The 15,114-nt window shown below is 43.0% G+C and overlaps 1 protein-coding gene across 1 annotated transcript in view; it reads left to right on the forward strand.

Annotated features, from left to right (window-relative positions):
• FRMD8 (FERM domain containing 8) overlaps positions 1-15,114 on the forward strand; it is a 58,749-nt gene that overhangs the window by 10,550 nt on the left and 33,085 nt on the right. Inside the window, exons 5-6 of the mRNA XM_089653606.1 lie at positions 2,051-2,109; positions 7,048-7,214. Of these exons, the coding sequence (XP_089509732.1) occupies positions 2,051-2,109; positions 7,048-7,214 (226 nt within the window). The remainder of the gene's footprint in view (positions 1-2,050; positions 2,110-7,047; positions 7,215-15,114) is intronic.

Raw genomic sequence — 15,114 nt, forward strand, 5'->3', positions numbered from 1 at the left:
AGATCAGTAGTTCGAGTTCGGCAATTAATCAGATTTTAGGTTTTTCCCATTACGAATAGTCACAACCCTAAATGCAGTTTCTGCATCCAGTCTGTTACATTGCTTGCCCTCCAGAGGATTTACCCCCCTTTCTGACCAGGCCATTTTTTGCGATACGGCGCTGCGTTACTGTACCTGACAATTGAGCGGTCATGAAATGCTACACCCAAATGAAATTTGTCCTTTTTTTCCCACAAATGTAGCTTTCTTTTGGTGGTATTTGATCACCTCTATGTTTATTTTTTGCACTATAAACAAAAAGACCGACAATTTTGAGAGAAAAAAAACAATATTTTTGACTTTTTGCTATTAAACAGGGGTGTGAAAATTTTTGAATAGCTACTTGTCCAGGGAGACTTGGGGGCATTCACATGGGGGGGGGCAGTACACGGCTAGCACCGTGGGCTGTGTGGAAGCAAGCTGTCGCCCGAATGCTTCCACCTGACAGGTGAGCCCTGCTGCTTGCCCGCAGCAGGGCTAAAGGTTGAAAAAAAGCTACCTGTCTGAGGCCTAAAACTACATGTCCCGGGCGTCTGGTGATGCAAATGCAATGTCCCCGAAACATGTCCAGTAAAAAAGTTTAAAAATCAAATTTCATCATAAATGTAGGCCAAAATTTATTCTGCTACATGTCTTTGCTAAACAAAAAAAAATCCCAATATATGTAAATTAATAGGTTTACGTGAAAGTTATAGCGTCTACAAATGGCGGTGTATATATACAGTAATATCAGCGACTTATAGCGGGACTGTGGCGGGGATTCTGACACTGGGGGAACTGACTAACTGCCGCTAACATCCTCAGTGACACTAAATATACAGTGATCAGTGCTAATATAAAGCACTGACACTGTACTAATGACACTGGGCTGGAAGGGGTTAACATCTGGGCGATCAAAGGGTTAACTGTGTGCTGTTTCACTGTGTAAGTACTCTGCTTTGTATGGGTCTGCTACGCAGAGCAATACAAAGCAGTGTGCAGGAGCTGACGGGAGAGATCTGTATTGTTTACATACAGACCTCTCCCTGTCAGTGATACTCGGCGATTGCCGGGTGCCGGCGGGGAATCACTGACCGGCACCCAGTGATCCACCACTGAGGCCGCCATTTCCCCTACCCAGAAATGCAAAATCACGTGTATATATACGTAATTTTGTGCAGCCCTGCCACGCTGTAGCAGTATTTCTGCTATATGGCGTCGGGAAAGGGGTTAAGGCAGTGTTTCTCAACTTTATTTTTTTTTTTTTCTTTCAGTCAAGGCACCCTTTAAAATCATGGACAGTCTCAAGGCCCTCCATTCTAGAATGTAAAAAAACTATTCTAATAGTCTTACATAATATAGCGACACCCACACATGTAGGACACCCAATGTTAGAGGGGATTTATTCTTCAAATACACTTTTGCACACTGAACCGAATAGTATTCCAATGTTTCTCTTCTCCCTCCGTTTTCTCAGGTCACTCAGCTAATTTGACCCAACTACTGACAGAGCGGGTCAGGGGGTCAAAGAAGGATTTCGTGCAGGCGACCGTCATCCTCAATATCAACTGATGGCTTCATTGGTTATTAGGAGGCCAGCAGCTAGGTTGTAGTGGTGCACAATGAAAACCTTTTGTCTTTGTGTAACTAAAAGGCAGGCTTGATTCACCTGCTGGCTTGTATACAATTTTTAGACATTTTGCCAAGGCACCCCTAAAGAAACTTCAAGGCACTCCAGGGTGCCTGGGCACCCTGGTTTAAAAAGGCTGGCTTAAGGAACTTCACATTGCAACATAAAATTGGATATACAATACTTCTTGTTTAAACACTAGCTACAATGTTAACACCTAGCAAAGATATAAAAATTTGCTGACAATTTTGCTGTTAAACTGGTGCTTCTCCTGTCTACATTTTCTATGACTGTTATTAACTTGTGTTTTATTTGGGGTGTGGTTGAATAAAATGAATTTATAGACATGACTATAAGGCATGATGGCATAGCTAAATTTTATGCTTCCTGTTCTTTACATAGATGAACCTTGTCTGCAGTTCCGCAGAAACATTTTCTTTCCTAAATGTCGAGAACTTCAGGTGAGATAAAACTAAGTTATTCAGATCATAAACTGACAACCAAAATCGTATTCACAGTCTTATTACAGTAGTCAGAGTGCCAGAGATGCCCCCTAAAGTAACCTGAAGGGGAGAACAGGCACACCTACTCCTGCGTCTTACCATACACTGTTTAACACCAGTGCATTGAATCCTTATGTGAGCTGAGCTTCCCAACTGGAAAAGTAAATATATGATCTGCTGTATTATGCTGCTTGCAGTCTTAACAGCAACCTTAGTTCTAAATTGGTGTACTACAGTGAATGTTAAACCTGAACTCTGTCTTATGGTACAATTTTACTCCCCCAAAACAACTATACATTGCACCCTCACTACTTCCATCTCCCCACTACGGCTCTCACCACCTCCTCCTGATACTCCACTCTCCCACCGACCCACACGCCACCACTAACAGACCCACACGTCTGCACATCCCGCTCCCATGCCACCTTTCTCACCCTTCTTGTTCTCCTAACCGCCAGGGACATCTCCCCAAACCCTGGCCCCTCACTCACCCACTAGGCACCCTCCTACTCCCACAAACCGCCACAACCCCCTCAACCGTATACCTGTCCCCTTCCTCCCCGCATCCACCCCTCCACTCTTGGTTGCACTCCTGAACGCCCGATCGGTTTGCAACAAGCTCACCGCCATCCATGACCTCTTTATCTCCCACTCCCTCAACCTCCTAGCGGTCACCGAAACCTGGATCCAAGCCACTGATTCCACCTCCCCTGCGGCACTCTCCTATGGAGGTCTCGTCTGGTCCCATTCACCCAGACCGAGCGGTCGTAGAGGTGGTGGGGTCAGCATGCTCTTGTCACCGCTGAGCACCTTCCTGGTCCTCCCAAACCCCCCCTCTCTATCCTTCTCCTCCTTCGAGGCCCACTGCATCCGGCTCTTCTCTCCCACACCTCTGAGGATTGCAGTAATCTATCGGACTCCTGGACCCGTATCCCGCTTCCTCGACGACTTTTCTGCCTGGCTACCCTTCTTCCTCTCCTCTGAGCTACCCACCATCATCCTTGGTGACTTCAGTATCCCTATCAATGTCAAAAACCCAGCTACATCTTAACTCCTCCACTTAACCTCTTCTTTTGCACTCACACAGTGCACGCAGCCCTCCACCCACACCGACAGGAACACCCTGGACCTCGTTTTCTCTCATCTCTGCACCCTCCACAACCTCACAAACACCCCTCTTCCTCTCTCTGACCACAACCGCATTACGTTCTCCGTCTCCCTGTCCTCTAACACCCCCCCCCCCTTCCTTAAACGTCAAACCATCACCAGCCGCAACCTGAACCCGGCCCCTCTCCACTCTGCAGCTGACCGTCTGTACGACAGTATCCTTCCACTTTCATGCCCTGACCTGGCCACTACTGCATATAACGACTCGCTGTCAGCTGCCTTAGACTCCTTAGCACCCCTAACCACACGCAGCATTAGACCCCAACCGCTTCAACCCTGGCAGAACGACAACACTAAAAAACGTAAACGATGCAGTCGCACACTGGAGCGATTATGGCGCAAAACCAGATCCCCTTGAGTGTTCTCCCTCTGCAAATCCTCCTTCCTCACCTACTCCTCCTCCCTCCACGCCGCCAAACAAGCCTACTTCGTAGCCCTCATCAACACCCTCTCCACCTGTCCTCACCGGCTCTTCTCCACTTTCAACTCCCTACTCTCTCCCCCCACCTCCACCCAGTACCTCACTCACCGGCCACGAGATTGCCAATCACTTCCAAAACAAGATCGACGCAATCCGTAAGGACATCGCCAATGCTAAATCTACCTCCCCACCTAGCCTCCCTCCCATTATAACCCCTTCAACTCTCCCCTCCTCTGACCTCGCAACCGCCCTGCCCCCCACCACACCTAACATCCCGCACACTATAACCTCCCCAACACTCTGCTCCTTCAGCCTCGCTACCACTTAGGAGGTCACTAAGGTCTTCTCAGAAGCCCGCCTCACCACTTGCCCCCTTGACCCTGTCCCCACACAACTCGTCCGGTCACCCTCCTCCTCCATCCTACGCTCCCTCACCCACATCTTCAATCTCTCCCTCTCTACTGGCGCATTCCCCTCAACCCTAAAGCACGCGCACATCACCCCTATACTCAAAAAACCCTCCCTGGACCCCACCGACCTGAACAACCTTAGACCCATCTCCCTGCTGCCATTTACATCCAAGCTCCTTGAGCGCTTAGTCTATAATCGCCTAAGCTCCCACCTCACTGACAACAACCTCCTCGATCCACTACAGTCTGGCTTCCGTCCCCTACACTCCACTGAAACTGCCCTACTCAAAATCACTAATGACCTGCTAACCGCCAAAGCTAATGGCCACTACTCAGTCCTCCCTACTCCTCGACCTTTCCGCGGCCTTCGACACAGTTGACCACCCCCTCCTCAATAAATTACACTCCCTTGGAATCAGAGACTCCGCTCTCTCCTGGCTCTCCTATCTATCCCAACGCTCCTTCAGTGTTACCTATAACGCTACCACCTCCCCCTCTCTCCCCCTCTCTGTTGGGGTCCCCCAAGGCTCTGTCCTTGGGCCCCTTCTCTTCTCCATCTACACCTCCTCCCTCGACAAACTGATACACTCCCACAGCTTCAACTATCGATGACACGCAAATTTACTTCTCCAGACCTCACCCCTTCAGTCTCCGCCCGTATCACCCACCTACTGAACGACATATCAGACTGGATGTCGCTCCATTTCCTCAAATTGAACCTTTCCAAAACCGAGTTCCTAATTTCCCCCCAGCCCGCACCCCCCTCCCATCCTCTCCATCACGACCAACAATGCCAACATCAGTCCCACCCCACAAGCCAAAGTCCTAGGTGTCACTCTAGACTCAAACCTGTCCTTCCAACCCCATGTCCAAACGCTGGCAAACTCATGCAGGCTCCACCTCCGCAACATCTCCAAAATACGTACGTTCCTAACCCCAGACACTACTAAACAACTCATTCACTCCCTCATTATCTCACATCTGGACTACTGCAACTCCCTTCTCACCGGCCTACCCCAACACAGGTTATCCCCGCTTCAGTCTATCCTGAACTCAGCAGCCAGACTCATCCAGCTTACCAACCGCTCCGCTTCTGCCACCCCCCTCTCATTCCCTCCACTGGCTTCCGATTGCCCAACGCATTAAATTCAAACTACTAACATTGACATACAAAGCCATTCATAACGCTGCTCCAAACTACCTCACCGACCTGATACCCAAATACCACCCAACCCGTACTCTTCGCTCCTCACAAGACCTCCTACTTTCTAGCTCCCTGGTCTCCGCCTCCCACGCCCGACTGCAGGATTTCTCCAGGACTTCCCCCATCCTCTGGAACTCACTACCCCAATCCATCAGACTGTCACCTACCCTCCTCACCTTTAGGTGCACCCTGAAAACCCATCTCTTCAGGGAAGCCTACCCCACTCTCACCTAACAGCCGATCTTCTCCTACCACTCCATCCCCCACAGCCACTATCCCCTCCCTCCTAGATTGTAAGCTCGAAAGAGCAGGGCCCTCGAACCAATCGTGTATTGTTTTGTTACTGTATTGTCTCATATACTGTCCCCGACTATAATGTACAGCGCTGAGCAAACCTTTTGGCGCTATATAAATACTGTATAATAATAATAATAATTTTTACATCGTTCGTTTGGGCCTAAACAAACTATGTCCCTCACTAACACGTGAGGCCACTGGGTGTGCTGTATAAACTGTATCTAGCTGAGTTCATGAAAATACAGTTAGACTTTTCTCCTAAATGGTAAGGATTTTCAAAATGTTATTAACTGTTTAGTGTATTGTGTAGGGGGGTGTACTAATGGGTAATTTTTTTCCATATCTTGGAGTTCTTAAAGCCTAAGTCTAGCTAAAACCAAAAACATAATCAGCACGAGTGACATAACATGATTCGTATGTGTCCCTTGTGCTGATTCTATATATTTTTTTTTTATTTTTTTTTTTTAGGAGACATTTTCCTCCATCCTTTATAATAAAGGGATATTAGCAGCTAGTACTCAATAGTTAGAGAACTTGTTGCCTGACCATTCTTTTCATCAAAACTCTTACCACAAGATTATAGGTGCATTTAATATATGCATGTTATTTACCAGCAAAAGACTCCCATGCTCAGAAGTTGCTGCTGCATGCTGCCATCTTCGATGTGATGTCAGCAGCCCCAGTAGACTGAAAGCTGTCACTCTAGTAACACTTATTCTCTTTTGCTCCTTCCTTTGGCTGCTACATAAGGGTTTTCTTGATTTTATAAAAATACAAATAAGAGAAATGACTACACACAGGAAGAAAAGTAAAACCTCTCCACATTTCCTGACAGCTATATGTATAGTAAGACCAGGAAATGTAGGTTTTGTCATAGAAAGGACTGTGGTCTTTCTAAAGTAGTAGAACTATACTTTGTTTTCACTTTATTGCTTCGCATTCTTCTTTACTTATCACCAAAAATGAAATACAACAGAAGCTTTGATACTACTTTTATCACAGTTCTAGAAGCACACTCTAAAATTTGTAAGAAGCCAGTAAACCTATCTACATGGCAAGCTCCCAAAGGAGTTTACAGTCTAATGTACTTACTGTAGTCCTATTGCAAATGCCTTCTAGTTCCAAAGTAGAAGTTAATCCTGCTATTATCCTGTATTATAATTATACAGGATTTATATAGCACTAACAGTTTACACAGCATTTTACAAAGTAGACAGAACAGTAAGGAAGACAGTACAGTCACAATACAATTTTAATGCAAGAGGATTAAGGGGGCTATTTTTGCTGCACAACAATTCATTATTGTTAGTTTGCAGGTGGTGGTTTAGTCACAGAACGAGCATAGAGAACATTGAATTTGCAATTTTTTGACATGGATATGTTGATTTTGCATTTAGATTGCTAATGAGGAAGTTTTGCGTCTGCTATATGAAGAGGCCAAATCTAACGTCCTAGAGGGCAGGTACCCCTGTGACTTAGAAGACTGTGAACTGTTGGGCGGCCTAGCTTGCCGCTTAGAACTGGGTCCTTATAACCAAGAAAAGCATACACCTTCCACATTAAGGTATGAGTATACTTTTCCATGCTTATATATTCATATTTTTCTTTATTCTTTCTTGTGGGGATCGTCATTAATTTACAAATATCTATACATTTAAATACTTTGCCTCACTGACATGCGAGTTGTTCACAGTAAAGACTACTTTCTACTTAAAATGACAAAAACAGATGATTACTGCTTTTCTCTAAAAACATTCCTTCAAAGCTGTATTAAATCCAAAAGCATACCTTTTATTATATTGCAGCTTACAAATTCTTAGATGTAATGGCTACGTTCATTTACTTTTTTAGGCTTTCTTTGTTCTATTTAATTTGGTGATCTGGTCAGCAAACCTCTAACCTCAGTTACAGATGAAACACACCATTTAACACTAGCAGGGATGCTTATAATGTTATGTTTTATTTATGTAATATCTTTATCAAAAAACCGTTTGCTGTAACTACCTATAAAGTTTTAGATGGAGTTTGGCTTCAGTTTTTTAGTGTATTTAAAGTGTAATTCCAGTCAAAACCTAACTAAGCTAAAATCTCCTCCTACCCCCATTATAAGCCAATTTTGTCTACCATATAAAAGAATAGAAGTCTATATTGGCCTGTTGTGAATTTGCTCCAGCCCAGTCATATCACAGGGTCCCAGTCCGGCCTCAGTGTAGAGGATGGACAGCAGACTATGGCTGCCCCAGAGTAAGTCTATTGGTGACACAATTGCCCTGGCTCTGCAGTCATTGTCACTGCTCTCTACAGTGAAGCTGCCACTGGAGATCTAATGTGACCGGACCAGAGCAGCCTCAGCATAAGTAAGTATACTGATCTTTCCTTTTACAGGGTAGATATAACTGGTTTAGAATGAAGTAGGAGTAAATTTAGGCTTAGTTAGGTTTTGACTGGAATTGCACTTTAAATCTGCTAGCATTTCTAACATTTCTTCCTCTGGACTGACAATGCTGCTGTCTAAAGGCGCCCCTGTGTTCAATTGTCCAGAGTGGGGCACTCTAATACAGGAGGTGTGTATTTGGCCAGATCACCAGATGAAAACAGAGAGCAAAAAAGCCTAAGAAAAGAAAACTGAGTCAGCCACTACATTTAATGATTGGTAAGCTGCAACATATTACATTTTTGGTTTTCAGTTTAATACTGATTTACAACTAATCACCAGATACTTTTTCTATTCAAACAGTGTTACGCTCTGGTAAGCAATATTATCCTATTAGAAATGCACAGGGCTGTGAGAAGAAGTCTAGGGATTTTAAATAATAATTGAAAACGCAACATTGGATGTGTTACTTGTGTCCTTCAAACCCTTATTGGGCCTGGTTCACATCTGATGCATTTTTAAATGCGCTGCAAAACACACATAAAAGTGCAGTGTATGAATATACATTACTTCCAATGAGGCCATTCACATCTGCACTCTGCGTTGTACAAAATGTGGCATGTCCAATATTATATGCATTTACCTGCATTTTTCAGGCCTATTGAAGTTTATGTAAGCACATGAAAAAAACACATGTAAAACTCACTAAAAAAGCATGTTGAAGAACAGAACACACAAGGAAAAATGCATGGAAGCAGAAAGATGTGCACCCATCTTAAAAACTAGTACTATAACGAGTCCTTTAATGTTTTGGCTTCATTAATTGTTCTTATTTTTACCTGGTGATCCTGCCAGTAACATCCTTATTCTCCTAGGGTGACCATGCTCACCACTGTAATGTATCTATGTAGGCATATAGTATTGTTGGCACAGGTCAGAATGTGCGTTAGGACCACAATCACCCCTACCCCGCTTCTCCTCATCCTCTTAACATGGGGAGGGGAAGGTTTTCTGTAGGCCTGCAAAGAGGATTGGCAACAATGCAAACTGATAACTTCCTGTAATCTGCTGATTTATTAGTTCACTGTATTTTTGGCAGGATCAGCAGGTATTATTTATTATTAATATTTTTTTTTTTTTTTGATGCACTTATTGACCATATTTAAAACCCTTTCCAAGGTATGTTTAGAGCAAAATTGAGCATTTAAGTGATGTACATTATTATGGCTTGCATACATTTTAACTCTTTCGCTGCCATGCCTTGCTCTCCACTTTTAAACTCAGATGACCAGGCCGTTTTTTGCATTTTGTTTTTTTTGTCTTACAGCTTTCAAAGTTTGTGTAAGACCCCCCAAACCATATATTTTCTGAAAGCATAGGACCAGTAGAATAAAAGGAATGTACTATTAATTTTTTTTAGACCCCGCAGTAGTTAAGCAAATGTTCATCAAATAGCTTTTTAACTAAAAATATACTAAAATAATTTTTAGTGCACACAACACAACTTTTTTAATTCCTGCTATATTGCTGCTAAGGCCTTGTTCAAATGGAGCGTACTAAAATGTAGAGTCACGGAGGGCCATGTTTACCCGCATGGGGATGCCCAGGTGTTTCATGCATTCCCATGTAGGCAGTCCCATGCGTGTCAATTGGCATACATAGCCGCTGCTCCCAATCTGACATCTGTGTGGGTTTGATTGCACGAACCCGGACACAGACAGCATGAGGTCAGGGATATGCACCCGGACCTACATGAGTGTCAAATGGGGAGCAACAGCTGTGTTTGTGCAGTTGCTACATCCCAAATAACATAAATGGGGCTGCTTGCACAGGGATGCACAGAACATCTGTGCATCCCTTTATGGGAAATTACGACCCTGCAGGAGAATACACTGTGTATGCCCTGTGTGAACAAGACCTTACTATTAGGGATACACTGATACCGGTATTGATAGAAGTGCCAATACCTATTATTTTCATGATTACTTGAAACCGATACTTTGTGGTGCCAAAATGACTGGGTGCAAATTGCACTGCAAAGAATGGCATGTGGTTTATACAGAAATACGGTGCGATTCCTGTCCAAATCGCACGCGGTTTCCTGCACCGTTCCTGTATGAACCCAGGCTGAAATCACCATGACAAGCCTGGGTTTACACAGGAGTGATTGCACTGCATTCCTGTTCAAATTGTATGCCATTTTTTGCAATGGGATTTCCTGCCATTCATTTTTTATGGACGTAAATCGTGCCGCAAAGAAGTATCGATACTTAGTATCGGTGAGTACTTGAAAGTATCGTTACTCATACACGCCAATAAATAAGTGCATCCCTATTTTATTTATATATATATATATATATATATATATATATATATACTTTTTTTTTTTTTTTTGTTTTTTTACATTTTTAAATATTTTGTAATTTTTTGGGGGGTGGAGGGGGCTTTGGCGAGATATCAGTGGTCAAAAAAAGACCCCTGATGTCTCTCTTTTGAGACGGAGAAAAGGATTGAAGACAGTCCCTTTTCTCTGCAGTCTAAGCTGCAACTTACATGACTGAATGAGGAGTCTGTATAGAGCCTCCTTTTCATCCATAAACTGACATAGTGAACACAGATTACTATGCTCCGTTATCAGTGGATATAGGAGTGATCAATTGTGCTCACTCACTGTATTCACTGAAGGAAAGGGAAAGGCATGTTTACCAAGCTCCCTGTTCTCCATTCTGAGAGCTTGGAGCCAGAGTAGCAGGTGGCAGGAGGGAGAGGAGGGAACGCTGCCTAGCAGCAGAGGATCGGGGAGTCAGGCACCAGCAGCAGGGGCATCAGAGAAGAGGTTGGAGTGGCGGGGGGATATTTTATTTCCTTTTGCTCCAAAGCCCCTGCAGCAAGCTGGCGGGAGAGGCAGAGGAGGGAAGCAGGCGGCTGTAGGGAAACTGGTTTGCTATTTTGGGGGAGGAATCTCTGCTGGGGAGGGTGAAAGTAGAGGGTGGGGGGACGTTTACTATAAACAAAAAAAAAAAAAAACGGTGGCGGCAGGGCGGGACCTTACGTTCCAGGTGAATAGTTCTAATCAGCGGCTTGTTACCCACTGATCAGAGCTATCTGTTTGTTCAGCAAAGTCTGCTGAACAATTCTGCTATAAGTTTATGGTCCCCTGAAGTGACCATGAGCTTATAGCAGAGGAGGAATTTTATCTTGCTGCAGCTTGCAACATAGCAACACATGTTTACATTCCAGCTGTTAATGATCTAAAGAACAGTAATGAGAAGTGAAGGGTTAACGAGAGTTTGTCTTAGCAAGAGTTTTACAAAACCCACATTCTTTTCCCACACCATTACATTACAAAACCCACATTCTTTTCCCACACCAGTACATCACAGATAATGTTTCTTGGGTTACCTTTTGTTTCCTCACTGCAGTTAGATTACTCATGTACCAGTTGGCATTTATATCTTTGCAAATATTGGGTTACTTCTCTTCTCTGGTACACACATATATAACTTATTCTTACCATACATCTTCAGTATTAATGACATTTTAATGGCTGTATTTATGCACACAATAGCACCATTTACCACCTTAAAAATATTACATATGTTTTTAGACTATAAAACTGTGGTATTGCAAGAAGTTTCTCACATTTTAAAGTGACCTTACTTTTTGATCTACCAAAACCTACATAGGGTCTGCATAACTGGATAGTTTAGTTAGGCCCTCTCTTTACATGGTTGTGTTAAATTTAAAGGAGATTATTCAGTCAGAAAGGGTCACGATTAAAGAAGGCGATCTAATAAAAAAAACCCCTAAGATCTGGGTTGTGGCCAGCCCATCACGTCATTAACCTGTCTTGCCTTACTTTTTACAGGGTATAGTTTGTTAAACACACTCCCTATGCTCATCTTTCATTGCTTCTTTTACTTTGAGTTACTGGGCAAGCAGCAAATAAAACCAGTAATTGTTTTACATCAACAAGAATTTAGGTTCCTTGTAACTTACTGTCATATAGCATCACCAGCATCTGGTACTACATTTCGTTTCAATGCTCAAGATTGGACTTGACGCGGATTCCGCAAATGCACAAACTGACCTTAATTGGCCAGTTCACCCACCCAAATCTCTGGCTGATGTTTGTAAACAAAAGTAGCACTACCACCACTAAATGACAGATCCCTAGCTGGCTTGGCATCATGTTCAAAAAATGAAGTCACACAGGATCCTTGGCCGGTTTCGTTTATGTACAGCCACCCAGAATACATGTATGAAAAATGGCCTGGTTGACATTTTAGGGGGAGTCCAATTCTGTGTATTTTTTGACTGTACATCAAAAAATGGGGTATACTTCCTTTTAAGATTTATACCAGGCCCTTCTCTAAGCATGCAGCCTTGGTGCCAGGAAAGGAAGAGCAACGAGAGTGCTCACCCATCCCCTGAACCATATCATCAAACCACATTCCTCTAGCATTGGGAGGGTACCTTGCAAAGTATGGCAAAGCAAGACACCTTGTCCCAATTTTGCCCCCTGACCCCCCCCCCCCCCCCCCCAAAAAAAGAGAAAAGTAAAATGTGTCAGTTAAAGTAAATCCAAGACCACATGCGATCTCCAGCTAGGTGAATCCTTGTCAATCACAATTGACCAGACTTGGCACAGGACAGTGCTTCCCTGCTGTACTATTGAAAGTTTCCAGACTAATGTTTGTAAATGTACCATGTCGGGCTCAAAAAGTATTGTTCCATTATTTCACATGCAGCTTTAAGGTATCACCCCCCGATGTATATATTCCAATGCTGCCCTTTAAGCCACACTCCCTGCTAAACAGTTTTTTTTATTAATTTTTGTGGGTTTTTTTAATTATTTTTGCATTGGAATGATAAAATAATCTAACTGGGCTGTCTGGAGTAACAGCCAGAGTTAGATTTTATAGTAGTGGTATGCAATGACTTCAAAAGAACAATCCCATGGAACTGGAACGGGAAGGAGGATAAGATGGGGGAGGGATGGGGGGAGAAATCCTGGGGTTTAGCACCTATGCATTATAAAGGAGATTCACAATTTAAGAACTTTACAGAACAGGGTTCAGGGTTCCTGGAGGAAGGTTAAATTTTTTATTACTTTATGTATCTTTTTATTTAGATCAAATATTGTTACAAAACATTTTTTTTCTAAACAGGGAGGCTAGTAAGTTTCCGTGGAAATTAAAAGGTCTCTTTCCTGTACTTTACACTGATCAGCCAAAACATTATGACCATTAACCTAATATTAAGTCCCCCTTTTACCCCCCAAAACAGCCCTAACCTGTTGAAGCATGGACTCTAGTAGACCTCTGAAGGTGTATCTTGTACAATAGTTACTGAACATTCCCTGACATAAAGGTAGACCATTTTTCAGTGTACAGTTTGAAGATAGCAGTTTAAAACCATGGCCTGTTCTATTAGCTGTATTTTGTAACACCCTGGTATTTTTTATATCTTGACTTGTGTCTGACAAGCATCACCTTCAGAATGCAGATTTTTAGAAGACCTTTTACTTCTGCTCAACCTGTCTAGCTGGTTGTGAATATGGCTCAGGGATGTTGTTGGACTGAGTATTTAATAATGCCTAGGCTGGGTACTTACGAGAGCACTATTTGGGCATTTTCTGTGCATTTCTACAGACTAGTAAGTATTAAAAGGGCTAACTATTGCAGTTTTCTCAAATATCTGGTCATGGGTTTTGAGTATTGCGTGACTGTTGCATACTGTAATGAAGGGAAGTTCTCAGACAAATGTCACGCATTGCATCATGGGATGCATTTGAAGTGTTTCTTGGTGTTCCCTTTCCTCAAAGTTGTCTCTTATATAATTCAGGTTCCAAGAAACTAGGGGGCTCCCAGGGAGCCTTGCTTCTAAGGTTTGGCAAGACAGAGGGTCTGTTGGTGGTCAGTCTTCCCTTGAAAAGTCAGTTTATTGTACTTGGCGTCAGTTTTAACAAGGCAAGAGTACAGACAGAGATGCTTGCTGCATACTGAGCAAACCACAATAAACTCAACTGAATTTTGTTACAATGTAGCATATTTATTGTTCAAGGTACACAAATCTTTACAGCCCATTCACACTGCCTGCACACTAAATGCTCCGTTGAAGCAGGTGGGCAGCTGTCAGTTTTTGGCTGCATTGAGCCATGGTGAGGGGGTGGTGTGGTACATCACAAAGTTTCCTTTTTTTCCCCCATTCATGTCTCCACACAGCAGTACAGTGACATGCAGTGCCCGCCTGTGTCCTGCAGTAAAAAAAAGTCTCCATTTTACTACAGCTCACTGCATCGGACCACGGGGCTGTGTTGCAGTGCGAATGGGGAACATAAAAAACAATTCTCCCGTGCAGAAAAATGTCAATCACTTATGTGAATGAGCACTTACTGAGATGGATTCACTGTTGTTTATTAGAAAAAAAAACAAAAAAACACAAGTCTTATAGGTAGGATATTGTTTTAAAATGGGGAGCATTTTAAATTATTTTGTGCAAACAAAAATTTGACAAACTTGAAGCATGGCACCGATCACCTTTTGACAACATCGTATCTGCATCCTGCCTCTCCAGTACCTACATACTGCATGGCATTGCAGCTTCTGCATAGCAAAGCATTAAAAGTTATCCTTATCTTGAAGAGTGAATTGTTTTTCTGCCCGAAAGCAACTGAAAATGTTCATACACAAAACCAAAAATGCAGACTTCTCCGGTTTCCCCCACAGAATCACAAAGACTCCATACCAGTATTTTCTTCAGGGGGATTGATTGTATTTTGTGCAGATTTTGCTTTGTTTGGGGTGCCTTACTTCTAATGAAAGGCTACTAGATCTTAAACAGTGGTTGGGTTTATTTACAAGATTCCTAGATTGTAAGCTTGAAAGAGCAGGGCCCTCGATCCCCTCATGTTTTGCATTGTATTGGTATTGTTCTGTCACATGTTCTGTCCCCTTTATAATGTACAGCGCTGAGCGAACTATTGGCGCTTTATAAATACTGTATAATAATAATAATAATAATAATAATTTACAAACGGATGTACATGATGTCTAATTACAAAGGCATATAAAGGGATCTAAAGTAC

Source organism: Staurois parvus, unplaced genomic scaffold, assembly GCF_062004578.1.
Source record: "Staurois parvus isolate SC_StPar_1 unplaced genomic scaffold, SC_StPar_1.0 ptg000715l, whole genome shotgun sequence".
NCBI lineage: Eukaryota > Metazoa > Chordata > Amphibia > Anura > Ranidae > Staurois > Staurois parvus.